Source organism: Saimiri boliviensis, chromosome 1 (assembly GCF_048565385.1).
Source record: "Saimiri boliviensis isolate mSaiBol1 chromosome 1, mSaiBol1.pri, whole genome shotgun sequence".
Classification (NCBI taxonomy): domain Eukaryota; kingdom Metazoa; phylum Chordata; class Mammalia; order Primates; family Cebidae; genus Saimiri; species Saimiri boliviensis.
Window position 1 is genome coordinate 31,600,099 of NC_133449.1, and position 27,323 is coordinate 31,627,421.

General features: G+C 36.9%; 1 protein-coding gene across 3 annotated transcripts in view; it reads right to left on the minus strand.

Annotated features, from left to right (window-relative positions):
- MEMO1 (mediator of cell motility 1) overlaps positions 1-27,323 on the minus strand; it is a 134,005-nt gene that overhangs the window by 46,924 nt on the left and 59,758 nt on the right. For 2 of the 3 annotated variants that reach the window (XM_039477749.2, XM_074395702.1), the window contains 3 exons: positions 18,395-18,463; positions 4,137-4,249; positions 1,287-1,398 (listed from right to left, as the gene is read on the minus strand). In XM_039477749.2, the coding sequence (XP_039333683.1) occupies positions 1,287-1,398; positions 4,137-4,249; positions 18,395-18,463 (294 nt within the window). The remainder of the gene's footprint in view (positions 1-1,286; positions 1,399-4,136; positions 4,250-18,394; positions 18,464-27,323) is intronic. The other variant, XM_074395701.1, reaches the window with a different exon arrangement.

Below are 27,323 nucleotides of genomic sequence, written 5' to 3' on the forward strand. Positions count from 1 at the left end.
TTACATCAATAATTCAAGAAATAATATATATGTTGTCACATTTCTGAAGAATTAGAATGTATTAAAAACCCTAAAATTATATTGCTTATAATGTAGTATCACACTGATTTTTTTTGAAGCTTCCTTAGATTTATATAGTTCCTCATGGTTATCATTGTGAGCAGAAGCAGATAAAATACTGAAAAAAGTAAACACTTTGAATACAGAGTAAGAGTGGAAATAATCCAAAAAGACTGCAATAATGAGCTAAACAAGAAAAAATAAACAGCAATAATTGAGAAGACATACATATTCAGGGTTAAAAAAAAATCAACCACACAAAAGTCTGAGAACAGAAAATAATTCATTGAGTATTATGAAAGGGCCTTGTGTTTCAGCTGAGCACAAGTACATTAGCTAATAGTAAGCTACATCAATGTAAAAATATAATGTTACCTTAGACTTTATTAGTACATTTAATATTTACTGAGAGCCTACAGAGCATCATCACGTACTTTACTAAGAAAATACAATGAACAAATCCAGAGAAGGAATTATATTACTGTACTTAGAACTGCCCAACTAAATATGAAATATTAAGTCCATATATAGGAAATGGTTTTAAAAATTAGAGAAACCTACAAAAGGCTTCCTAATCCAAATGTTTTACTAAAAGAAGAAAACCCTTGAAATAATTTTTTCATTTTATCAAAATACGTTAATAACTACTATGTGCTGGATATTGTGCTAAGCAGTGGGGTATACGGTAGAGAACAAAATAGGTATCATCCTTGTCCTTGTTCTGCTCACAGTACAGTGAGTACCCCATCACAGGAAGACCTTTAGCAGGTACTACATAATCTGCCACGCGTATCGTAAAAAGATTCATGTATCTTGCAAAAGGCTGAGGTAAATGACCTCCAAAATTAAATACTAGCCTAAAATTTTATGATTAATTATAGCATGGTACCATAAAAGAATGTAATTATTATTCTGAGATAAAGAAATGTTGAATGAATAAAATACAAGCAAAGCAAGATACATACATACCCACATACACTCACATATCCATGACTTTTTTTTTTAATACTTCCACCTAATAAAACAATCATGTCAATTCATATGTTCAGCCTTCACAGGCAAACTACTCGAAACCAACAATCCACATTAAGACACTCTTGTCTCAATTTTTTTATCTCATTTCTTAATCTCCTTATCCTGATAATTATTAGGATTTACTAGTTTTAAAATACCAAAGAAATTAATGTCTGTGATTTCCTGGGGATTTCTTATATCAATCAATATACCTTTCCATGGCTTTAGCTGTATAAGGCAAATGCATTTCAATACTGTGTTCATCTTCATCTGTCTGCAGAGACATGCGTTCAAACATTCCTGTCTTCCATAGTTCTCCATAAACTAAAGAGATTTCAAAATATAGTAAAACAAATATATTAATGTATATCCTTATCCTTTGAGATTCCACCCAGTAACACAAAACTACATGCTTTGGCAAGAGACAGAAATACCAGATAATATTCTCATTTTTATTAAAACTAAACAAAACAATGGAAGGAAGGAGGGAGAGTAAGAAGGAGAAAGAGAGAGGGGAAAAAAACAGAACTAGTTTTTATGTAATAGGGAACACAGTAATACATGTAAAGACTTATTATTTGCATGTTACATAGTCATATAAAAAATGATCACTTCAATTCTTCATCAGGTCCCTTTGCTATTTCTAAAATCACCCTTGGGTTTAGGCTTTTCCTTGACTTTAATCAGTATATGCTAGCAAGAATATAATTAGAATTCCTACTGACAAATGCAAAAACCACTAGTCTATTTAACTCATGAAGTCAATAGTATAGTTTCTGAGTTTTTTTAAATAAAAATGTGTGGTATTACTTCACACCTCAGGTTTCTGCCATACCAAGAGAAAATTCTCACTAATGCTATTTTCCTGAAAATTCAAAATTAAGCTTATAGGATAGATCAAAACATAAATTTGCCAAAATACCATTCCAACTTAGTAAGACCTAGTAATTCAGGCCCTTCTGATGAACTATACTTAAAATTGAATATTGTAGAACAAGAAAAACGTAAAAATCAATGTGTAAAAAATATATATAAGAATATTTTTAGCACAGAACGGAACCAACAACTTTATAACCAGATCCTTAAATGGGTTTACCTAATGGTTGCATGATCTCTTTTCTTTAAAAAATTCTCTATTTCTTCACTGGTAAGCTACCCAAAATTGAAATTTTGTGAATGCCCCAACAAGGTTTTAAAAGTAAAACGTGTTCCCTAAAACCATCTCAGGAAGTAAGGTTAGAAATACTCCAGTTTCATTAATAAGATGCATTAACAAATTGCTAATATTCTATGATACCTAAAATGTATTGCTAATATTTATGTGATACCCAATCATAAAAATTTACAACAAAAATAAGAAAAAAGAATTTTTTTCCTGCAAATAGACTCCTTTATTATTTTATTTATTTTTATTTATTTATTTTTGGAGACAGGGTTTCACTCTTATTTATTTATTTATTTATTTATTTATTAATTTTTGGAGACAGGGTTTCACTCTGTCACCCAGGCCAGGCTGGAGTACATCAGCATGATTTCAGCTCACTGCAACCTCTACCTCCCTGGCTCAAGCCATCTTCCCACCTCACCACCCCACCCTCTGCCCCTTCCCTTCCCACCAGGTGGCTGACTACAGTCACGTGCCACCATACCCATCGGATTTTTGTACTTTTTTGTAGAGACAGGGTTTGCCATATTGCCCAGATTAGTCTCAAATTCCTGAGCCCAAGCAATCTGCCTGTCTCAGCCTCCCAAAGTGCTGGGATTTCAGACATGAATCACACCAGACCTCGACTCTTTTCTTCTACTCAAGACATTTTTGCAAATTTCTTTGAAACAGTATCACCCCTAACATACTTAAAAATATAATTTGAGGCCAGGTACAGTGGCTCACACCTATAATCCCAGCACTCTGGGAGGCCAAGACAGAATTGCTTGAGACTGGGAGTTCAAGATCAGCCTGGACAACATAGCAAGGCCCTAATTCCACACACACAAAAATTTTAATTAATTGGGTGTGGTGATGTGTGCCTGGGGTCCTAGCTACTTGGGAGGCTAAGGTGGGAGGATCACTTGAGCCCAGGAGTTTGAGGCTGTAGTGAACTATAATCATGCCACTGCACTCTAGCCTGGGCCACAGAATGAGACTCTTTAAAAACAAAAAAGTATATATATGGGTGGGTGTGGATGTGGGTGTGTGTGTGTGTGTGTGTGTGTGTGTGTGTGTGTGAATAATTTGATGAAAGGACACATACCCAGTTCATGAAGCTAGCTACTTCTAGGAAGGTAAACTGAGTTCAGGATGAGCAAGAAACTGAATAAATTGTGGATGTTAAGTACATCAGTTATTTCTTATACTATTCTTTATACTGTTCCATATTTTTAAAATTACCCCCCACCAAAAATACCTTTATAAAGTCAAAAGGGTTTTACTTTATACTCTATATTTTACTTTATATTCTATTGTATAAGAACAACTAAATAAAAATGTGACTGGAATCCTATGGAAAAAACAAGTCAATCAAAATTGTAGGCATGTTTAAAATAAAATATGTTTATCATTTATATAGCACCCTTCTTTCAGAGTTTCATAATTACAGGCTCATTTTTCCCCATAAAAATCATTTGAAAGAAAATATATTATCAGCATTACCTATATACAGTAAGAAAAGTGACACTACATAGAAGTAGGTTAACATGCTCAAAATCTTCATGAAACTGGTATGGGTACTAATTTATTGTCTCCTGGTACACTGAATACATGGTATTTTCCTGAATATTAATGTAACCACTGCAATCTGCAGACTAGCAGATCTGACAGATTTCTGTAGCTAACTGAAAAACACTAGTTGCCTTTTAAGGATATAGAAGAATTTCCTTTGTTTTTTTTTTGTTGTTGTTGTTGCTGTTGTTGTTTTTGCTGTTTTATGCAGATTAGTTATAACAAATTTTATTTTAAATATTGAGATATTACTTATTCATATCTGTAAGTTTTTTAATTAATTTACAAGTCCTATTAAAAGAACATTAGCTATTTGAAAGCTGTAATACTTCTATATACTTACTCTTTTGGTCAATACGAAGGTCATATAGGGGTGTCCTATATATATCCACACTGGAAAGTGCACATCGAGAGAGGGGCACATGATGAGAAGGCCCAAGGATGAAAATTCTCCGGCTAGGAGATACACAACAAAAAACACAGAACAATTGCACTTCTACACAAACCTTATTAATTAAAGAAGGAAACAAGTAATTCTTACAAATTACTTGTTTCCTTCTTGATTGATTTAATTACCAGCTGTTAATGGCTGAACTGTGTTCCCCTGCAAAATTCACATGGTGAAGTACCAATCCCCAGGAGCACAGACCATATTGCTATTTAGAGATAAGGTCTTCAAAAGGACGATTAAGTTCAAATGAGGACATGAGGGTGGGGACCTAATCCAATGAATCTGGTCTCCTTACAGGAAAAAGAGACACCAAGGGTGTGCCCACAAAGAGATATGATCATGTGGGAAGGGGAACAAGAGGGCAGCCACCTACAACAGGCAGAGGAGAAAGGCCTCAGGAGAAACCAACCCTGACAGAAACTTGATATTGAACTTCAAGCTTTTAAAACTGTTAAAAAAAAAAATTTCTGTTGTTTAAACTTCCCAATCTGTGGTGTTTTGTTATAACAGCCTTAGCAAACTAATATACCTAATAATCATTTGCTCCTCCACTAATTAAGTTCAATTCCTTATTTTTGTCTTTATTAGATGGCCTTTAAGAGAATCATATTCAATACCTGGAAATACCAGCTATCAATACAGTAAACCAATCCACTATGCATAAAATATGCATAAAATAATCTCTGTATTCACACTGAAAAGGATACAATAGGTTTTAATAGGTTTTCAGAAGTTGTATTTTATTAACTGGATTTTATGCATTTAAGCTATTAAAATCTCAAAATTCTAACACATTCTGAAATTACCTTCTAAGATCCACTATGGGTTGGGCATGGTGGTCACACCTATAATCCCAATACTTTGGGAGGCTGAGGCAGGTGGATCATGACTGGAGTTCAAAATCAGCCTGGCCAAGATGGTGAAACCCTGTATCTACTAAAAATACAAAAATTAGCTGGGCGCAGTGGCACATGCCTGTAATCCCAGCTACTCAGGTGGCTGAGGCAGGAGAAGCACTTGAACCCAGAAGGCAGAGGTTGCAGTGAGCCGAGATCACATGACTGCACTCTAGCATGGGTGACAGACCAAGACTCCATCTCAAAAAAAAAAGATCCACCATGATTTTAATAAAAATACATAACAGCATAAAATTCTAAATATCGATACAAAATATCCATTATAAAGAAGCATTCTAATAAAGCTATTTCCACATTTCTTCCACAGTAGGGGGAAAAGGAATCTTGTTGAAAAGAGTTCTATACAATAAGCTTTCTCTATTCCCATTCAAGTAGAAGTCATTCTCAAAAACGAAGAAACTAGATGATGTTATATGCACTGTAGTCTAAAGAAAACAACTGAACTAAAGTGTATCTTAAATCTTTATAATCTCTTTATCTTGACATCAAGAGTAATATTAATTTCCTCTCATTCTGTGTCAAATATCCAAACCCGCCCTACAATCTGAATTCCAAAACTATCAATATTTTATATTCTCCAATATTCATATGAAACAGCCTTCCCATATCACATATAAAACTTACAGACTTATAAAGCCAAAACTATGAGAAAAAAGTATATGATATACTATGTAACTAGAAAAGTATTAATGATTGCTCAATTAAAGAAAAAAAGCTGAGAGACAAGTTAGTTCTTTTCTATCAAAAATTTGCAGGCCAGGGAATGTGTGCGTTAGCAATGTATTTATTCACATAAAATTCTATCATAGCTCAGAAAATTAACCAACTGTTTGTTGTATGTTACTTCATATATTGCAGGGAGGGAGAGAGGAGATAAAACTGTGGATATTAAGTTGTTCTGCTATGAAAAAAAGGAGAAAGTTGTGGGTAAGTGGTTCTCAGTTTAGAGTCCCAAAACCTCCTTAAGATAGCACACACAGCTAACATAACACTTCATCCACAGGCCATTTCTGGTCAGAAACAATCTCTTTTTCTTTCTTTTTTTAACTTTTACTTTAGGTTCAAGGGTACCTGTACAGGTTTGTAATATAGGTAAATTATGTGTCACCAGGGTTTGGTGTACAGATTATTTGAGACAAAGTCTTGCACTGTCACCCCGGCTAGAACGCAATGGTGTGATTTCTGCTCACTGCAACCTCCTGCCTCAGCCTCCTGAGTAGCTGGGATCACAGGCACCTGCCACTATGCCCAGCTAACTTTTTGTATTTTTTAGTATAGATGGGATTTAATTATGTTGGCCAGGATGGTCTCGAACTCCTGACCTTATGATCTGCCCACCTGGTTCCCCCAAAGTGCTGGGATTACAGGCATGAACCACCACTCCTGGTCCATAGTTTTTTTTATCCTCGCCCTCCTCCCACCCTCTGCCTTCAAGTTGGTCTCAGTGTCTCTTGTTCCCTTATGTCCATATGTACTCAATATTTAGCTTCTACTTGTAAGAATATGGAGTATTTGGTTTTCTGTTCCTGTGGGAGTTTGCTTAGGATAATGGCCTCTAGCTCCATGTTGCTGGAAAGGATACGATCTCATAATATTACATTTTGTGTGTGTGTGTGTGTGTGTGTGTGTGTACCACCTTTTCTTTAGCTTACCACTGATGGGCATTTATGTTGATTCCACATCTTTACTATTGTGAACAGTGCTGCAATGAACATATATGTGCATGTGTCTTTATGGCAGAACAATTTATATTCTTTTGGGTACACACCCAATAAATGGACTGCTAGGTCCAGAGTTACTTCTAAGTTCTTTGAGAAATCACCACGCTGTTTTCCACAATGGTTGAATCAATTTATACTCCTACCAACAATGTATAAACTTTCTGTTTCACCACAACCTTGCCAGCATCTGTTAATTTTTGACTTTTCAATAATAGCCATTCTGACTATTATCAGATCGTATCTCATTGTGGTTTTGATTTGCATCGCTCTAGTGATCAGTGATTATGAGAATTTTTTCATATGCTTGTTGGCCACGTATGTGTCTTCTTTTGAGAAGTGTCTTTTCATGTCCTTTGCCCACTTTTTAACTGGGTTGCTTTTTGCTCGTTGAGTTCCTTACAAACGAGAGAATCTTTTTTTCTACCCCTCTTCCTTCAGTATGTTATTAGCACTGCTAATCCTCATTTCTTGTCATTATCTCTATCATCAATTCAAGAACCATTTCACACAAAAAAATTCAAATCTATAGATTTGTAAATGAAGAAAACTAGAAGACAGTACTCTGGTCACCTATCTTAATAGCACATAAATGGTAATTCAGAAATGTTTAGGTAACCTGACTAGAGCCAAGTAGTATACGAAACAAGAATCAAATATGGGAAAGGGCATTTTTCTGACTGAGGAATACATGAAAAAATAGAAAGAATATTTAACATCAGAGCACTCCTGGAAAATCTAAAACACATAGTCAAAATATGAAGTGATTTTTAAAATATCAATCTAAATTCAAGGCACACATAAATTTCCTAAGTATAATAAGGTTCTAACAATAGCCAAAACATACACTGCTCCAGAAATACGCACCAGAGGTCTGCTGGAAGCCTAATTAACTCCTCCAATACCTACTTTCCTTGCTGGCCTTTTTGTCTGCCCCAACTTAGATGAAGGGAAAAGAACCCCACCAACCTGAATTAACCAACTGAGTACCCTTTTCTGGTTTGGGAAAAGTCGCCAATAGCCAAGTGAAGTTCCATATTTGATTAAAAGAAATAATGAGAAAAAAAAAGGTTTAGGTTCCATCAATATAAAACCCTTAAAAGCAATATATCTAAAAACAAAACCAAAAAAAAGTTAAATGTCATTGAAAGGAAAGTAAAATGGGGCATTTAAACCAGTAGTAATCTCAAAATGGGTCTCTGTGTTAGCTAAATACTACTAACAAAAGAAGATGAATAGTGTACATTAAAGTTCATGCATTTTCTTTGTTAGAATGCTAGATCTATAAACACCAAGGCCACAGGAATATTTTGAAGAGAAATAAATAATATAGGCATTAGAAGCAATGCCACTTTCTCTCCCTTTATTTGACTGCAAGGGTGCTTTGTCTTTAAAGGAGTAACTTTTCAATATTAGCACATCATCATTGTTGATACACAGGTAAAAGAAACCTTTAATATGGAAAAAATGGGAGAGGAGCAAGATCAGTGGGCATTCTCTTAGAAATAAATGTACTTCATATATAACAGCTCCAGAGAATTCACATTTGTGGAGTTACAATGATGAATGTAGTCTGTGCACCCAATGTACGAGCTGCCTGAGTGTGTATCCTCACGATAGTTTATTTAGCCACTTAGTCCAAATAATGGAACGTAAGTAATTTTATAAAGATTTCACAGGAAGTGAAGATATTTTAACCAAAGAATAAAATGTCATGTGGCCCCAAAAAGCATTCCTTTTGCCTTTTTTCTGTCCTGCAAGGATTTCTGAAAAATACGTATCCAAATCAAGTTATACTAGCTTAGTACATCCTGAATTCTGAGTAAAATTTTTAGAGTTTTAATTATACTCAGGAAAGAATACTGCAACTACCAATATGGAAAAGAACTAAAATGTATCATTTTTAAAATTCCTTAAACAGTCAAGAGTGATTTTCTGGAAACATAGATCATATCACTTCCCTTGCTTAAAGCCTTTCACAGCATTTCATGGTCACAGGGTAAAATCTAGAATCCTTAAAACGGGTTCTACACTCTCAAATGCACTGGCAAATTTGCTATTACTCTTGCCCTCCTTGATCATAATACTTTATGTGTACTGGTCTTCTCGTAGTTCCTTGATAACACCAACAACTTTGCCTACTTCAAACTTTTCACCCATGCTACCGTTCCCTTGAGTTGGTTAGCCTGGTTTACAAAATCTGCTCCTCAGAGATACCTTCCCCAATACCTCTCCCACAATTTAAATCAAGTGACCCTCTTAAGGTCTATCACAATAGTTCTGAAAAGTGTGAACTTTCGATTCTTGGTATTACTCCTCAAGATCCTATGCAGCAGTCCATAAAATTTTCATAAAAATACAAGGAAGTTATTTACTTTTTTTATTTGCACTTACGGTGCAAAACTGAGGGAGCATAAAACCACTGGTCCATTAGAACAAAGATCAAAGTAGTATAATCAACATGTACTAGTAGTCCTATTTTTTTAACCTTACTCACACTAAGTTTAAAAAGAAGGGAGTTCTTAATTTCATTAAATCTTGACTCTTTATCTTTTTAATATTCTGTATGACAAAATGCATTCAATCTGTGGTGATAAATAAAACGCTTCTGCTGCATATGGAAGTATGTCTCAGGAAAAAGCACTTGTGTAGTTGTGAGCTGCAAGCTAAACTAAACATTTCCCTCATGGAACAAAATTTTTATTTGAAAAGATGACTATAGATAAATTATGGCTATTCTAGTTTAGGTAGCTGGCAGCAGTTTTCTCAAAAATAAACAAAAGACAAATATGGTGGTTCATGCCTGTAATTGCAGCACTTTGAGAGGCTAAGGTGGGAGGACAGCTTCAGGCCAAGAGTTCAAGACCAGCATGAGCAACATAGTGAGAATACATCTCTACAAAAACAATTTTTTAAAAAATAGCTGGGCATGATGGCAGGGGGATGCAGTCCTAGCTACTCAGAAGGCTGGGGCAGGAGGATCACTTGAGCCTGGGAATTCAAGGCTGTGTGAGCTATGATCATCCCACTGACTCACGCCTAGCTGAGACAGTGAGATCCTGTCTCAAAAGGGGGAAAAAAAATAGAATCTAGTACTTTAAAGAAAATAACATATTAGTTGTCAAGGATAAAACTGAGGTTTTCAAGTGAAAATCAGACTTTCATAAAACTTTTATCACTGTAAGCTTCATAGTCTCAAAAGAATTAATGATTTTTCTGATAAAATACCTGGTAAAATTTAAAAATGTGACTTTTAGCCAGGCACAGTGGCTCCTGCCTGTAATCCCAGCACTTTGGGAGGCAGAGGCAGGTGGATCACAAGGTCAGGAGTTCAAGACCAGCCTGGCCAATATGGTGAAACCCCATCTCTACTAAAACTACAAAAATTAGCCGGTAGTGGTGATAGGCGCCTGTAATCCCAGCTACTCGGGAGGCTGAAGGAGAGAACTGCTTGAACCTGGGAGGCAGAGGTTGCAAGGAGCCAAGATCATGCCACTGCACTCCAGCCTGGGCAACAGAAGGAGACTCCGTCTCAAAAAATTTAAAAAAAAAAAGAAAGAAATTTGACTTTTAATATCACACAATGAAATACCAGCATTGAAAATATCTGCATAATTCAATAGAAATTTTCCAAATGTTCTAGACATGATGCTACAAAATCATGCAAGGGTAAAAGATCCATTCAAACTGTAAAATAGACAATGACTATAAAAAGTACAAAAATTAATTAATATTAACTTCAGGTTTTTCATTATAACTAACCTTTAAGAAACTACCATTTGTTGAGTTTTGGTGTAGTATTAAAGAAAAATATCCAGTTATCTGGAAAGGTAATTACACCACTCCTCTTTCTTTCCTAACTACATACATGTGTGAGGTAGAGTTTTCTTCATATATTTCAACCAAAACAAATGATCACAACAGAGAGAATGCATAACCAGATGTGAGAACATAGTTGTCTTCTACTAAGCCAAATAATAAAAGGAAATTTAATAACTAGCAAAAATGTCAGACATTTTTATATTTTATTTAAAAAAAAAAAAAAAGTTAAGCAAGGCCCAGTGCAGTGGCTCATGCCTGTAATCCCAGCACTCTGGGCAGCTAAGGTGGGTGGATCACTTGAGGTCGGGAGTTTGAGACCAGCCTAACCAACATGGCAAAATCCTGTCTCTACAAAAATTAGCCAGACATGATGGTGTGTGCCTGTAATCCCAGCTACTACGGAGGCTGAGGTGGGAGAACTGCCTGAACCCAGGAGGCGGAGATGGCAGTGAGCCGAGATCAGGCCATTGCACTCCAGCCTGGACAACAGAGTGAGACTCCATCTCAAAAAAAAAAAAAAAAAAGGAAAGAAAACAGTAAAGCAATGCCACTTTTCCCACTATCTTATAATAGAAAATGTACTTATTTCTCGTTTTTTAAAATGTTATTTTTGTTAACCTCTAATCTGTTTACTTTTTTAAATGATCTTTTTAAGTATCTCATTTTAATTTTGAATGCATTCAACAAAGATAGATGTAGCCTACATTTGTTGTTATTAGTAAATTAAAAGTGTACAGGGGTCCTGAAACCAAGAAGTTTAAGAACCACTGTATTTTACTTTCAGCTTTTTCATTAGATTTTTAGCTTGTAATAAGATATCTATATTCGTTATCATATGCTTAGTAAGATCTATCTCACCTACCAGTTTATCAGCACAGAGCTAAAACCATGTCTGTGTTATTTATCACTGTGTCTGTAGCACTACCACAATATCTGGATCATAGCAGTCATTTAATAAACTTTTAAAAGAAATATGCTTTAATTTATTTATCCATTTCTCTTGGAAAGCAACACCTAAAACCCTTTGTTACCAATTCTTCATAAAAGAGGCAAGTCTGTTTGCAAACAATCTTCATTATCACCTCAAAAGCTGCCTCTTACACTCCCCATTAAGTTATCAGCCCTAATAGTTACTGTGAAAAGAAAATCTTGGCCAGGCATGGTGGTTCATGCCTGTAATCTCAACACTTTGGGAGGCCAAGGCAGACAGATCACTTGTGGTCAGGTGTTCAAGACCAGTCTAGCCAGCATAGTGAAAACTCATCTCTATTAAAATTCAAAAGTTAGTGAGGCATGGTGGCACATGCTTGTAATCCCAGCTACTTGGGAGGCTGAGGCAAGAGAATTACTTGAACTCAGGAGGCAGAGGTTGCAGTGAGCCGATATTGCGCCACTGCACTTTAGCCTGGGTGTCAGAGAGAGACTCCATCTCAAAAAATAAAAAAGGAAGAAAATCTTATTAGGGCCTGATCAGTCATATTATAAATCAAAGAACCATTCTGTCAGTTTAAGAATCATTAGTCCCCTCAACTTGTAATCATTTTTCCACAAATGCTTTCAAATTTTGTTTTTTTCACCATAAAAATATGTACATTTATCATACAAGAAAACATATGCAAACTATTATCAGCCATTATAATTGATTTAACCTCATAAAGTACATTCATTTTTCCCAATTGTACACAATTTTATATCCTGATTTTTCTACTTGCCATATTATAAATATTTTCCAAGTTACTACAAAGCCTTCATAATCATCATTTTCAACAGCTACGTAAGATTCCACTGAGTAAACTATCACAGTTATTTAGTCAATACACTATTAGAAACTCAGATTCTTTAAAAAATAATGCTGCTGTAGAAATCTTAACACATTCAACTTTTTCTGTTTGGGGACTTATTAGGATAGAGCTTTTGAACCTGAATTTCTAAGCCAGTAACTATATGCATTTTTATGACTCTTACTATATATTATCAAATTGCTTTAACCTGATATAGTTCATTGAAATGCATTTTTTATTAAAAAAAAAATTTGACATAATCTAGGCAGTTCTGGATTATAAGAAGAATTACAAAACTGTATTGTTCTTCAAATTGTTCATTTAAATTAGTACCTCACTACTGTCAAAACCACACTGAGATACCATCTCATGCCAGTTAGAATGGTGATCATTAAAAAATCTGGATACAACAGATGCTGGAGAGGATGTGGAGAAATGGGAACACTTTTACACTGTTGGTGGGAGTGTAAATTAATTCAACCATTGTGGAAGACAGTGTGTCAATTCCTCAAGGACCTAGAAATAGAAATTCCATTTGACCCAGCAATCCCATTACTGGGTATATATTCAAAGGATTATAAATCGTTCTACTATAAGGACACGTGCACACGAATGTTCACTGCAGCACTATTTACAATAGCAAAGACCTGGAATCAACCCAAATGCCCATCGATGATAGACTGGACAGGGAAAATGTGGCACATATACACCATGGAATATTATGCAGCCATCAAAAACGATGAGTTCGTGTCCTTTGTAGGGACATGGATAAGCCTGGAAACCATCATTCTCAGCAAACTGACACAAGAGCAGAAAATCAAACACCGCATGTTCTCACTCATAGACGGGTGTTGAACAATGAGAACACAAGGACACAGGGAGGGGAGCACTACACACTGGGGTCAGTTGGGGAGAAATGGGGGAAGGACAGCGGGGGTTGGGGAGTTGGGGAGAGATAGCATGGGGAGAAACGCCAGATATAGGTGAAGGGGAAGAAGGCAGCAAATCACACTGCCATGTGTGTACCTATGCAACAATCTTGCATGTTCTTCACATGTACCCCAAAACCTAAAATGCAATAAAAAAAAATCTGGAGACAACAGATGCTGAAGAGGATGTGGAGAAATAGGAACACTTTTACGCTGTTGGTGGGAGTGTAAATTAATTCAACCATTGTGGAAGACAGTGTGGCAATTCCTCAAGGACCTAGAAATAGAAATTCCATTTGACCCATTACTGGGTATATATCCAAAGGATTATAAATTGTTGTATTATAAAGACACATGAGCACGTATGTTCATTGCAGCACTGTTTACAATAGCAAAGACCTGGAATCAACTCAAATGCCCATCGATGACAAGGAAAATGTGGCACATATACACCATAGAATACTATGCAGCCATAAAATATGATGAGTTCGTGTCCTTTGTAGGGACATGGATGAATCTGGAAACCGTCGTTCTCAGCAAACTGACACAAGAACAGAAAATCAAACACAGCATGTTCTCACTCATAGGTGGGTGTTGAACAATGAGAACACATGGACACAGGGAGGGGAGCATCACACACTGGGGTCTGTTGAGGGGGACTAGGGAGGGACAGCAGGGCAGAGGGAGCTGGGGAGGGATACCATGGAGAGAAATGCCAGATACAGGTGATGGGGATGGAGGCAGCAAACCACATTGCCACGTATGTACCTATGCAACAATCCTGTATGTTCTGCACATGTATCCCAGAACCTAAAGTGCAATAAAATATATACATATATATATAAAGAAAAGAAAAAAAGTTGCCATTTTTATTTTATTAATTACATTTTTTGTAATTTCAATTAATATGCTTTGACTAGCCCTAAATACTAAGATTTTTATTATTTTTTATATTCATCCTTTGTCATTTTTTTGCAAATATTTTTCTCATTCTGTTCATTGCTTCCTTTGGTTACATTATGACGTGAGTCCCCCCAACCATGTAATTTAATCTAATTATAATTTATCACATTTTGTACTCTTCCCAACAATGTCTCATAAATATTAAGACATATTATGTTCCAAATTAGCTGTGGCTTGAAATGCCTCTCCAGATATTTTAATACCTTTACCTAACTAGTATTTACTTTGATCGACAATGTTAGCAGGGATTCTAAACCAATTTCTTTTTTTTTTTTTTTTTTTTTTTTTTTGAGACGGAGTTTCGCTCTTGTTACCCAGGCTGGAGTGCAATGGCGCGATCTCGGCTCACCGCAACCTCCGCCTCCCGGGTTCAGGCAATTCTCCTGCCTCAGCCTCCTGAGTAGCTGGGATTACAGGCACGCGCCACCATGCCCAGCTAATTTTTTTGTATTTTTAGTAGAGACGGGGTTTCATCATATTGACCAGGATGGTCTCGATCTCTTGACCTCGTGATCCACCCGCCTCGGCCTCCCAAAGTGCTGGGATTACAGGCTTGAGCCACCGCGCCCGGCCACCAATTTCTTTTTACAAGCTGCTGGTTAGCTTTCTAACATCAATTTTGGAATAATTTTTACCTGTTATTTGTAATGCCTTTTAAAATCTTATTTGTACCCCCACCCACTTTTAAATTCTGGAAAGTAACATGATCATTTACATTTTCAAAACATGATCCTCGCTGAAATACAGAATGAAAATGGATTACTGTGGAAGGTAAGAATAGAAAATGGTAGTATAGAATTTAACCTTCTCTCTTGGACTCTCATTTTTTTCTCTATATTTCTCATAGATGCCAAAAGGATATTCTTTCTCTACCTTCCCAAAGCACTCTAAAGACACTGTAATTCCCAGAAAGTACCTCTTTCAAGAGAATTCAACTGTGACTGACGATTATTAATTTTATACTTAGACCTTGAAATTTATTCATGCAGAATTCAATTATATACCAATTACAAAAAAATAATTTCATTGGGCTGAGACAGTGTGGCTCATGCCTATAATCCAAGCACTGTGGGAGATCAAGCTGGGTGGATCACCTGCGGTCAGGAGTTCAAATCCAGCCTGGCCAACATGGCAAAAGCCAGCCTCCACTAAAAATATAAAAGAGTAGCTGGGTACGGAGACATGCACCTGTAGTCCCAGCTACTTGGGAGGCTGAGGCAGGAGAATCGAGTGAACCTGGGGGCAAAGGTTGCAGTGAGCTAAGATCACACCATGGCACTCCAGCTTGAACGACAGAGCCAGACTCTTTCTCAAAAAAGTTAATTAATTAAATTAAATAATTTGATCACATCAGCCATCATTTGCCTCTTTCTACTCATCTTTATTTTCCTCTTCTTAGTCCTTGGCTCACTTCCATTTTTCCCTTTCCTTTTGCCTCCCATTCTCACTTTCCATTAACCTATTTAACACATAAGCTTTCCACTTCTATGAACATAAACTCTATACCCCTCTACAAATTCCTAAGCCTAATTTAATTCTGGGGTGTCCCACCAGCACATGAGTTTTATCAATAAAACTTTTGCCAAACAGAGGAAGCTTTGGAAAGAAAAGGCTGTTATGCAAACTTTTATTACAGCTGATTCATAGGCCCAGGTCAAATGAAAGAAGCTTATAAAAAATCTTTTTTTCTTTCTTGTTTGAGACAGAGTCTCAGTCTGTCGCCATGCTGGAGTACAGTGGCGAGATCTCAGCTCACTGCAACCACTGCCTTCTGGGTTCAAACAGTTCTCCTGCTTCAGCCTCCTGAGTAGCTGGGATTACAGGCACACACCATCATGCCTAGCTAATTTTTGTATTTTAGTAGAGACGGGTTTTACCATGTTAGCCAGGATGAGTTCAATCTCCTAACCTAGTGATCCGCCTGCTTCAGCCTCCCAAAGTGCTAGGATTACAGGCATGAATGAGCCACCACACCTGGCCAAAAAATCTTTTTTTTTTTTTTTGAGATGGAGTCTAGCTCTTGTCACCCAGGCTGGAGTGCAATGGCGCAATCTCAGCCCACTGCAACCTCTACCACTCAGTTCAAACGATTCTCCTGCCTCAGCCTCCCAAGTGGCTGGGATTACAGGCACCCACCACCACACCTAGCTAATTTTTGTATTTTTAGTAGAGACAGGGTTTCACCATGTTGGCCAGGCTGGTCTCGAACTCCTGACCTCAGGTGATATGACTGCCTCAGCCTCCCAAAACGCTGGAATGAGAGATGTGAGCCATCAGCCCTGTATTAAAAAATTGTTTCAGTTTAACTTCTATTTGCTCTTATTGATGAAATAAATTACTTAAGATTATATATCAAACATGTATCAAGGGATAACTGTTAACAACACTCCTCAGAACATCTTAAACAAGACAGGGCTAGTCAAAACCTCACCAATTTAGAAATATTATTGTTTTATCATTAGTAAAAACTTGCTAAAAATAACTTTTCAATAAATTATAACAATATACAGAGAATGCTACACAAACATTTGAAAGGACAGCTTTTTTGTTTTAAAACTTTGAACAAATTGCTCAAAGGTAAGTGGGCTGGCTATGCATGATTTTCTTTTTCTTTAAAGTTTTGTTCTTTCGCCCAGGCTGAAGTAAAGTGGTGCAATCTTGGCTCACCACAACTTCCACCTCCCAGGTTCAGGCAATTCTCCTGCCTCAGCTTCCCGAGTAGCTGGGATTACAGGCACCTACCACCATGCCCGGGTAATTTTATATTTTTAGTAGAGACAGGGTTTCACCATGCTGGCGAAGCTAGTCCGAACTCCTGACCTCAGGCGATCCACCCACCTCAGCCTCCCAAAGTGCTGGGATTATAGGCATGAGCCACCTCACCCGGCCATGATTTTCTTTTTTAAATCATGGCTGCTATGAGCTATTTCTTTTGAATAACTAACCTACATCTATACTAATTCAGACCTAACAATCAGTATTTGACAGAACTAAGACAATCACTTTACCTATTCACATAGCTTGTACATCTGGCAAAGTAGAAGCTGATAAAGGTTCATATCTAGTAAATTAACTGTGTATATAAAATGCTGCTCAACAAACTAAGTAATCTGAGTGACTATTTCCAGCAAAACCTCTTGTAAGTTCACAAGTTTCTTACAGAGTTGTATACTACTAAAGGAGTCTCAAGTTTCCAGGAAGTATTCTTTTAAGCTCATTTCAGAGCTGTCATTGAATTATTAAGAGTTAACATGCCTCGGCCGGGCGCGGTGGCTCAAGCCTGTAATCCCAGCACTTTGGGAGGCCGAGGCGGGAGGATCACAAGGTCAAGCGATCAAGACCATCCTGGTCAACATGGTGAAACCCCGTCTCTACTAAAAATACAAAAAAATAGCTGGGCATGGTGGCGCATGCCTGTAATCCCAGCTGCTCGGGAGGCTGAGGCAGGAGAATTGCCTGAACCCAGGAGGCGGAGGTTGCGGTGAGCCGAGATCGCGCCATTGCACTCCAGCCTGGGTAACAAGAGCGAAACTCGGTCTCAAAAAAAAAAAACAAAGAGTTAACATGCCTCAAACACCACATTAAATGCACTGTCAGATTCTAAAATATTTCAAATACCTTATCCTGTCAATGAGAAATTATCCTTTCAGTAACCACAATTTTAACAAGCACAATAAAGAATTTTAAATTACAAAATGATTAAAAATAGATCAGAGGGCTTTGCATTTTTCTTAAGAATGCTCATCTCTGGGTTTTCAAAGAAATATTAAAAACCAAAATATTTAACCTTCATAACTAAACATTTTAAAGGGAACGTAAAAACCAAATGTTCAAACCACAAAAAAAAAAGAGTACTGAAGTTTTCTATAACCTATGTAAGGTATAGTGAAATTCATCAAAAGTCAAATCCCTCATGAAATTGAGTACATAATAACAGTAAGTATAAAAAGCAAATTACTTCTACAACAAAGCAATGAATTCTCAAGCTTCTCCGAGTTAAAGCAAAATCATATTACTTACGTAATAGACGGATCCACTTGTTTATAAGCATGGGCAGCACAAGACCCACAGTACGTATATCCTGCATGGCTACAAAACAAAATATTTTTACACTTAATCATCAGATTCAAAATCAAGATATTCTAGAAAGAAAAAACTTCGAAATAAATACAGTAACTATGATAAACACAACAGAATTGAGAGCATACGTTAAACAGCAATGTTGTTAATGATGCCACTTCTAGAAGAAATTAGGGAACAAAAGATCTATACTGTGTTCCAATTCGAAACTTTAAAAATATTTTGTCATTTTTTTTGTCTGAAAGACAAATTTAGAGGCGTTTAAGGTTTACTTGAAGTTGCTATGTAACACAATTATTGTGGTTCTTTTGTTTTTTGGTTTTTTGGGGTTTTTTTTGTAGACAGAGTCTCACCTTGTCATCCAGGCTGCTATGCAGTGGTACAATCATGGCTCACTGCAGCCTCAACCTCCCAGGCTCAAGCAATCCTCCTGCCTCAGCCTCCTGAGTAGCTGACACCATAGGCACATGCCACTTATCTGGCTAATTTGTAATTTTTAACAGACCCGAGGTCTAGCTATGTTGCTGAGACTGGTCTTGAACTCCTGGGGTCAAGTGATCCTCCTCCCTCAGCCTCCCAAAGTACGGGAATTACAGGCATGAGCCACTACACCTGGCCTACAATTGAGTTTTTAATACTCCTCTTCAGTAGCATTAGCAGACTATTACAGAAAAATGACAAACCAACAGGACGTCAAGTCAGACAAAAACAAATACCCTGCAACTATTAAAATACCTTCTGTGTCTTTAGAGATAAAAATAAAGATAAAGACAAAGATGATTATTCTAATTTTCTCTCCATACTATTCTTCCCTTTCATCCTCTGGTCTCCAAACTCAGTCATTTCTCTTGTCACCTACAGAATGACTGTTTCTTGGTCTCAAAAGATATATGAAAAAATAGATATATATCCATACAATGGAATACTCTTCAGCAATAAAAAGAAATGAATTACAGACACTCAAAATAATTAAATAAATATGCTGAATGGAAGAAAGTCAAACAAAAAGAGTTCATTCTGTCTGATTCCATTTAAATAAAATTCTAAATAGCAAAGCATGATGGCACATGCCTATAGTCCCAGCTACTCAAGAGACTGAGGCAGAAGGATTGCTTAAGCCAAGGAGTTCTATATTACAGTAAGCTATGATCACACCCACAATCCAGCCTGATGACAGAGTGAGATCCCGTCTCTTAATATATATGTGTATATATATATATATATATATATATATATATATATATATATATAGAGAGAGAGAGAGAGAGAGAGAGGGGAAGAGAGGGGAAAAAGAGGTACAGAAAGGAAGAATTATAAGGGAACACAAGGAAACTTTTGAGGGTGATGAATATGTTATTTTCTTGATTGTGATAGTTTTACCCTCATACACATGTCAAACATCAAATTGTGTGGCTTAAATGTATACACTTGTATGCCAATCATATCACAATAAGGCTCTTTTTTAAAAATGGTCCTAATCTGAACTAGCTCAAGTATGAATGGAGAAAATGAGACTCACAGCACTCTACCACAGCAATACAAGACAGTAGTGGTGCTTAACCAGGAGCTCAACAATATGGAATACACACTAAGCTCACTGAAATCATTGAAGGTCTTAATTAATGGTAGTCACTCTATCCCTACACCTCTGGTGAAGGAGCCTATCAAGTTGCCTCAACATAGCAATATTCTCACAACCCAGTTTTGATCTTAGCCAAAAGGAAATTCTTTAGCTCAGTATACTCAGTTTTGATCTCATCCTACACTAGTCTTAATACTAGAGCCTAACCAGGAGACCTATTCTATTCTGTTATGACTCTAATCTCTGAGTTCCTGAGACCTCACTGCTCACTGCTTCAGATTCCTAACACCTAGTTCTTGATCTTAACTGATTCTCTTACCAATTTAGAAGAATGCCATCTTGCCTGTCCATGTGGACCTTAAAGCCACCGGGTCCATCTGGATCTGCCCAGGTCTACCTGAAACCTTAATGACATTTCAGATTTTCAACACTGCCTTCAAACTTTGCTCTCAGTTGTCACTCATATACCATCCTTTCAATGCCTTATCCTTATATCTTAAAGTGCTCCTTTCACTTTATATCAGCTTTTCAGACATCAGTTCCTCTTTATCATTCTTAAATTTAAAGGCTCTAATCCGCAATCCATACCCTGATCTCTAAATCAACCCGTCTTTCTAGTCTGAGTCTCTCCCATTTCTACCAATCCTGTTCCTGACCAAGCTCAGTTCTTCACATCCAGAAAGGCTTCTTACAAACACTGGATTCTTCCCATCACTGTACTCCACCCTGGGTGACTGAGCAAGACTTTATTTAAAAAAAAAAAAAAAAAAAAAAAAAAAAAGACAAGAAAAGAAAGAATCACTGGATTCTTGAAGTATGGCTAGGACAGAAATAGCAGGAGTACAAGGGTAAGGACATTAAGGAAGAGCATAAAGACTAAAGGAAGAACATGAGCAAATGTCCAAGTACATAATGTAGATGAGAAAATTCAAGACTGGCCTGAGTAGAGGAAAAGAGTAATGATAAGCCAGAGTCAGGTAAAGGAATATGGGCTTGATAAAACAAGATACTAAAAAATGCTGTGGGCTCTTGGGCATGGGTGTGTCAACATCAAACTGTTATTAGTCCAGTACTGAAAAGCACTGGCACAAACTAGCTATTAGTGGCAGGAGAGTGTTAATAGGACCTCTCTTGGAAATTGTGGCAGTACTTGCCCAAGCATGAGGTACCAATGTCATGGTCTGGAACTGTATTAGTGCTGGTGGGCAAAGAGAAGCAAATGTTAGAGTCTAAAAAAGAAAAATTGGGCCGGGAGCGGTGGCCTACGCCTGTAATCCCAGCACTTTGGGAGGCCGAGGCGGGTGGATCACGAGGTCAAGAGATCGAGACCATCCTGGTCAACATGGTGAAACCCCGTCTCTACTAAAAATACAAAAAATTAGCTGGGCATGGTGGCGCGTGCCTGTAATCCCAGCTACTCAAGAGGCAGAGGCAGGAGAATTGCCTGAACCCAGGAGGCAGAGGTTGCGGTGAGCCGAGATCGCGCCATTGCACTCCAGCCTGGGTAACAAGAGCGAAACTCCGTCTCAAAAAAAAAAAAAGAAAGAAAAAGAAAAATTGACAAATCTCAGTGACTGAGTATGGGAGATGAGAATAATGATAATAATAGTAGTAACATTTACTGACTACTTACTATGTTATCAGGCACTCTTCTATGCACTTCACAGTATTAAATTATTTAATCCTCACAGCAACTCTATGAGGTAGGAATTATTATTATTCTCATTTTACAGATGAAGAAACTAAAACAGAGAGATTAAGAAACTAGCTCGAGTTCACATAGATAGATAGCCAGTGACCAAGTCAGGGCTTAAGCTGGGACTGCCTGGCTCTAGAATACATACTGTTACCCACCATAAGAGATCTTCACATGTTTGAAGGATGAAAGGAAGGAGTCTGTGGCATAGGAAAAGCAACAAGTCAAAAACAAGAATTCTTACACAGTCATATACCCTATGAAACTACAGGAAAGAATGAAAGTTTTGAAAACACAATTAGCTAAGGTAAATATATGATTAATAATGGAACTCAGATTTCATGGTTTCAGTCCATGCAGAAGCTGAAGGCTTCCAAGTCTGCTTGAAGTAAAGACAAAACAGTTACAGGGAGAGAAGGAGAGTCTTAACTTGAAAAGGTCTTAACTTCGACTATACTACAGAGTATTGAAAAAAAAAAATCTTTCAGTGCACCATGCTTCTTAACTCCATCACAAAGGACTTCATGAAAGGAGGAAGAAGATAATAATCAAGGAAGATAATTTCGTGTACTTTCCTTTATCCTAACCCAGAAACATGATAATAAAGAAAATCAGAGTAATAACCATCAAATCTCACTACAGATGCTCTTTTCCTACCCCTTCTCTTGCTAACAGAATCTATGATTCTACATGTACATGGAAACAATGTTTTATCAAGAGATGGTTCATAATAAAGGAGGCTTCACTAAAAAATGGCTAAAGTTTTTTCTTCTGTCCTAACAGCCAGAACAATGAAAATTTAAGATATTCTAACATGTACTGTAAAAGTGTGTCCCACTCAGTCTTTTAAAATCTCTTAAAGTCCTTAATGCAAAAAAGCCATCTCCACTAGCTTTTCCAAGACACTTTGGTTCCCAATCTAATATATCATGAAGGCAAATGCAAAATTATACTTAAAACCTACAATATTTTATTATTTTCATTAGTGGAACCTTGCCACTAAAAATTGATCCTTCTTTTAACAGGGAGTGCTTTTGCTTCTCCCTTTGCTTCTACACAGTAGACCCTTTACATCAGGAAGTCCAGTTCCTGAGACTAGAATTTCTGTTTTCCCTGTGGAGCTGCAATCAAGTGAGGATGCAAAGGCCATTCATTGCTCATGAACATTTACTGGTTAAGTGACAGTTTCCCACACAGCAACCTTGCTGTTTGGGTATAATTCAAATTCTTACCTCAGAAAAATGACCAATTACTACAGGACATGGATTTTCACTTGTTCATTCTGAGACCTTCAAGGTCACAAGTGAATAGTATAAATTGTCAATGCCAAGAGTCATAATAAAGAAATACTTAGCGAGGATTCAACAAAGTCAGGTTCAATACTCCTAGTTCTACTTAACAGTAGCAAAATGCAAAATAAAAAGGTTGAAGTAGATGAAATAAACTGAACCAGAGGAAATGGAGAGATCTCCAACAATAAGTCACAAAATCTACTTAAGCTAGCGTAAGATCAAAAAAGCTAGAAACTAAATTAGAAAACTCCTCTGAACAGATGGGATCAATTTGATTGACAACTGGCCCTAAATAATTTGCAAAAGCAGCAGCTTCCACATTGCCTTTCTCAATTTCATTTTGCTGTACTTAGTCTTTTATTCTTTTATTTTGTAGGCATTGCTCAATGGCCCTCAAGATTCCTGTTTTGATTTAAAAAAATAAAAATCAGTAGGACCCAGGTGTGATGGCTTATGCCTGAAATCCCAGTTACTTGGGAGGCTAAGGCAGGAGAATCGCTTGAACCCGGGAGGCAGAGGTTGCAGTTGCAGTGAGCCAAGATTGTGCCACTGTATTCCAGCCCTGGTGACAAAGTGAGATTCTGTCTCAAAAAAAAAAAAAGTCAGTAAATAATTATGCCCAAAAAAATCCAAGTTACATCATTATTATTCAAAATATCTTATTTTTACAAGGCTCTTAAAGTCCTTAATGCAAAAAGCCATCCCCACTAGCTTTTCCAAGTCACTCTGATTCCCAACCTAACATATCATGAAGGCAAATACAGTATTTTCACAAAATAGAATACAAAATACAATATTTTACATAATTCTTAAAGTTCTTTAAGAGCTTTTAAAAGACTGAGTGGGACACAAAATATAATCTCAAAAGATTCATTGTCTCACGATATACAGTGGTAGAGCGCTGTACAGGTATGCTTCACTATATACAAAATGGTCTTCTCTATAAAAGCTTTTGAGCTTTTACATTTTTCAAACTAGTTTTTATATTAAAAGTAATAATGCACATAGTAAAAAAGTCAAACAATAAAGAAGGGTACACAACGAACAGTGAAAATGTTCTTTCTCCCATACTACTACTACTACGTTAATTAATATCAAGTCAAACTCCTACTAGGTTAACTAGTATCGAGTTTTTTTTTTTTTTTAATGTATAAGGGGGAGGCCTTCAATATTCAAAGTACCTGTTTTGTAATTTAAAAAAATTCATCATGTTAACAACCAATTCTTTGATTATGTTTTATATTTGTTAAGTTTCTTAGGTAATACGTATCTGCACAGCTTCATTCTAGGGGTTGCTGACATATTTCTGCATAGTGCAAGACAAGCAAGAAGACTGTTACCAAGGTATCTGGAAGTCATGTAGAAAGGCTTTTCAGACTTTTAGCTCATGAGATCATTTCAATATATCCCTGGAACACACACTGTCTCCTACACATCAAGATAAGGTAGTTCTAAATTCAACCATAGTACATTTTAATCAAATTAATTTCTTTTCAATCCTCCAAATGTGCCTGCCTTATGTCATATAGATTATAATTCATTAAGATAGAACAACAGTTGACAGGTCAATATTTATTCTTTAATGATATATATCCTATTTAATCTGTTTCAACATAAAAATGAACAATATGTTTATGCACTTTCAAAAATTTGCCATTTTCACTCAGCCTGATTAGTTACAACTATATCCAGGTTCTGAGTTTATTTAAGGTTTCCATGATACAATTTATACCTATAAAGGTAAAAAAAAAAAATCTAAGAAAAGCAAGTCCCAGAGAGCTAACATTTATAAACCTTAAAGTAAGTTTTTGATTAACATGATTTTTCTAATTACTATATAACATAAAGACTCTTTCATGCCCTAGAACAATAATTTTATATTTTTTTGAGACAGGGTCTCACTCCCATCACCCAGGCTGGAGTGCAATGGCGTGATCTTCCCATCTCAACTGCTGGAGTAGCTGGGGCTGCAGATGCCACCACACCCAGCTAATTTTTGTATTTTTTGTAGAGGGGGTTTCACCATGTTGCCCAGGCTAATCTTGAACTTCTGAGCTCAGTGATCTGCCCACCTCAGGCTCCCAAAGTGCTGGGATTACAAGCATGAGCGACTGCACCCAGTAACAATGAAATATTTGTTGTTTTCTACCTCAAAAAAAAAAAAAAAGGCAACCTTGGAAAGGAAAATAATTACTTCTGGAAACCATGTAAGATAAAACTTGGCTATACTTAAAATCTTCCTATGTTAACAAAATAGAAATTGCCTGTCAATGCACATTTACATATGTTTATTATACATTTATATTTGTTTGTATATGTTTATGTATGTTTATTACAACATTTATTATATGTTATATACAAAGTCAGTATATAACAGAAACACACCAAAGCCAAAACTATTTCCATTTTAAAATCTACAGTAACTTGGAAATCAACAGATTTGTAATTTAGGCTGAAACATTTCATTTACCAGGTCACTCCCAATGATTCCAATTTAAAATTAATTACAAGAAGGAAACAAGTCTGGCTACTTTTTTATGAATACTAGCCTCAACTTAATTATATGTTGATTCAACTCAGCTCCCAAATTTAGAACAAGTTTTAACTGGAAAAATAGCATACCATAAGAAATGAAAATAAAATGTCTCTCATGAGTTACTATAAAGAAATGATTATTAATCCATTGTTTCTTACCTAATCAAGGATCTCACTTAGGTAAATGCCCCCTCTTATCTCTGCATCAATTTTTCTTTCCCTACTGACTCTCTTCATATACAAACACTTTAAAATCTCTCAAATGAAATTAAAATCCTCCTTACCATAGAGGTATTGTCCTATTTCTCTGTTTTACAGCGAAATTCCTCCAAAAACTATCTATACTGATGTCTTCATTGCCCTCACCTCTCATGCTTTCCTGAACATACTCCCTCCAATAACACTTTCATTTCCACCACCCACAGAAACTTCTCTTCTTAAGGTCACCAGTGATTTCCACATTGCCAAATCCAATTATCAATTCTCAGTCCTTCCTGGCAGCATTTGATACAGCTGATCACTTTCTCCTCCCTGACACATTTTTCATCCTTTGGCCTCACTCACCCTTGGTCTTCCTCCTTCCTCACTTCTTCTGCCTTCAGTATCTCCTTTGCAAATGTTCATCTTCATTCTGGCCTCCAAAAAGTTGGCTTGTCCAAGGGCTTAGTCCTTGAAACTCTTCTCCTGTCTATCTTTATTTTATTCCTAGGCAACCTCTGTGATTGTATATACTAATATAGCCCTTCTTTCCAACTTAAGTCTGGTGCCACTTCTTTGTACTCCAGATTCATTTAGCCAGCTGCCCATTAGTAATCTCCGTTTGAACATCTAATAAGCACCTCAACTTTAACAAGATCAAAACCAAAAACCTAGATTCTATATAAACACCTCAAAATCGACTCCACACTTCCACTCGTCTTCCCCTTATCAGTATAAAAGTAATTCTATCCTTCTAGTTTCACAGGACAAAACTTAAAAATCATTAAGACATGATATTTTAAAACCATGTCTTTATAAAATATTTTTAAAGTCAGGGTATCTCACTGTTGCCCAAGCAGGGGTACAGTGGAGCAATCAGACCATAGCTCACTGCAGCCTCAAACTCCTAGGCTCAAGGGATCCTTCTGCCTCAATCTACCAAGCAGGCAGGACTACAGGTACATGTGCCACCACACCCAGCTAATTTTTGTAGAGATGGAGTCTTGCTTTGTTGCCCAGGCTGTCCTCAAACTCCTGGCTTCAAGCAATCCTCCTGCTTAGACCTCCCAAAGTGCTGGGATTACAGGTGTGAGCCACTGCCCCTAGCCAAGTGTCATTCTTGACTCTTCTTTTCCCTAGCTTGTTGGTTCAACCTTTAAAACATGTCCAGACTATAATACTTCTCATCACCTCCACCTCAAGCCCCCAATTCAAGCCACTATCTCATCTCTTTTCTAAAGAGATGAGAAATAATTCTAAACTGGACTTCCTGTTCCCATACCATATAATATCCATACAGCAGCAAGTGTAATTCTTTTCAATCTTAAATCAGATTATGTCACTCTACTGCTTAGAACTTGTCATGACTTGCCCTGTCACTCAGAATAAAAACCAAAATCTTTTTTTTCTTTTTTAGACGGAGATTTTGCTCTTGTTACCCAGGCTGGAGTGCAAAGGCGCGATCTCGGCTCACCGCAACGTCCGCCTCCTGGGTTCAGGCAATTCTCCTGCCTCAGCCTCCTGAGTAGCTGGGATTACAGGCACGTGCCACCATGCGTGTATTTT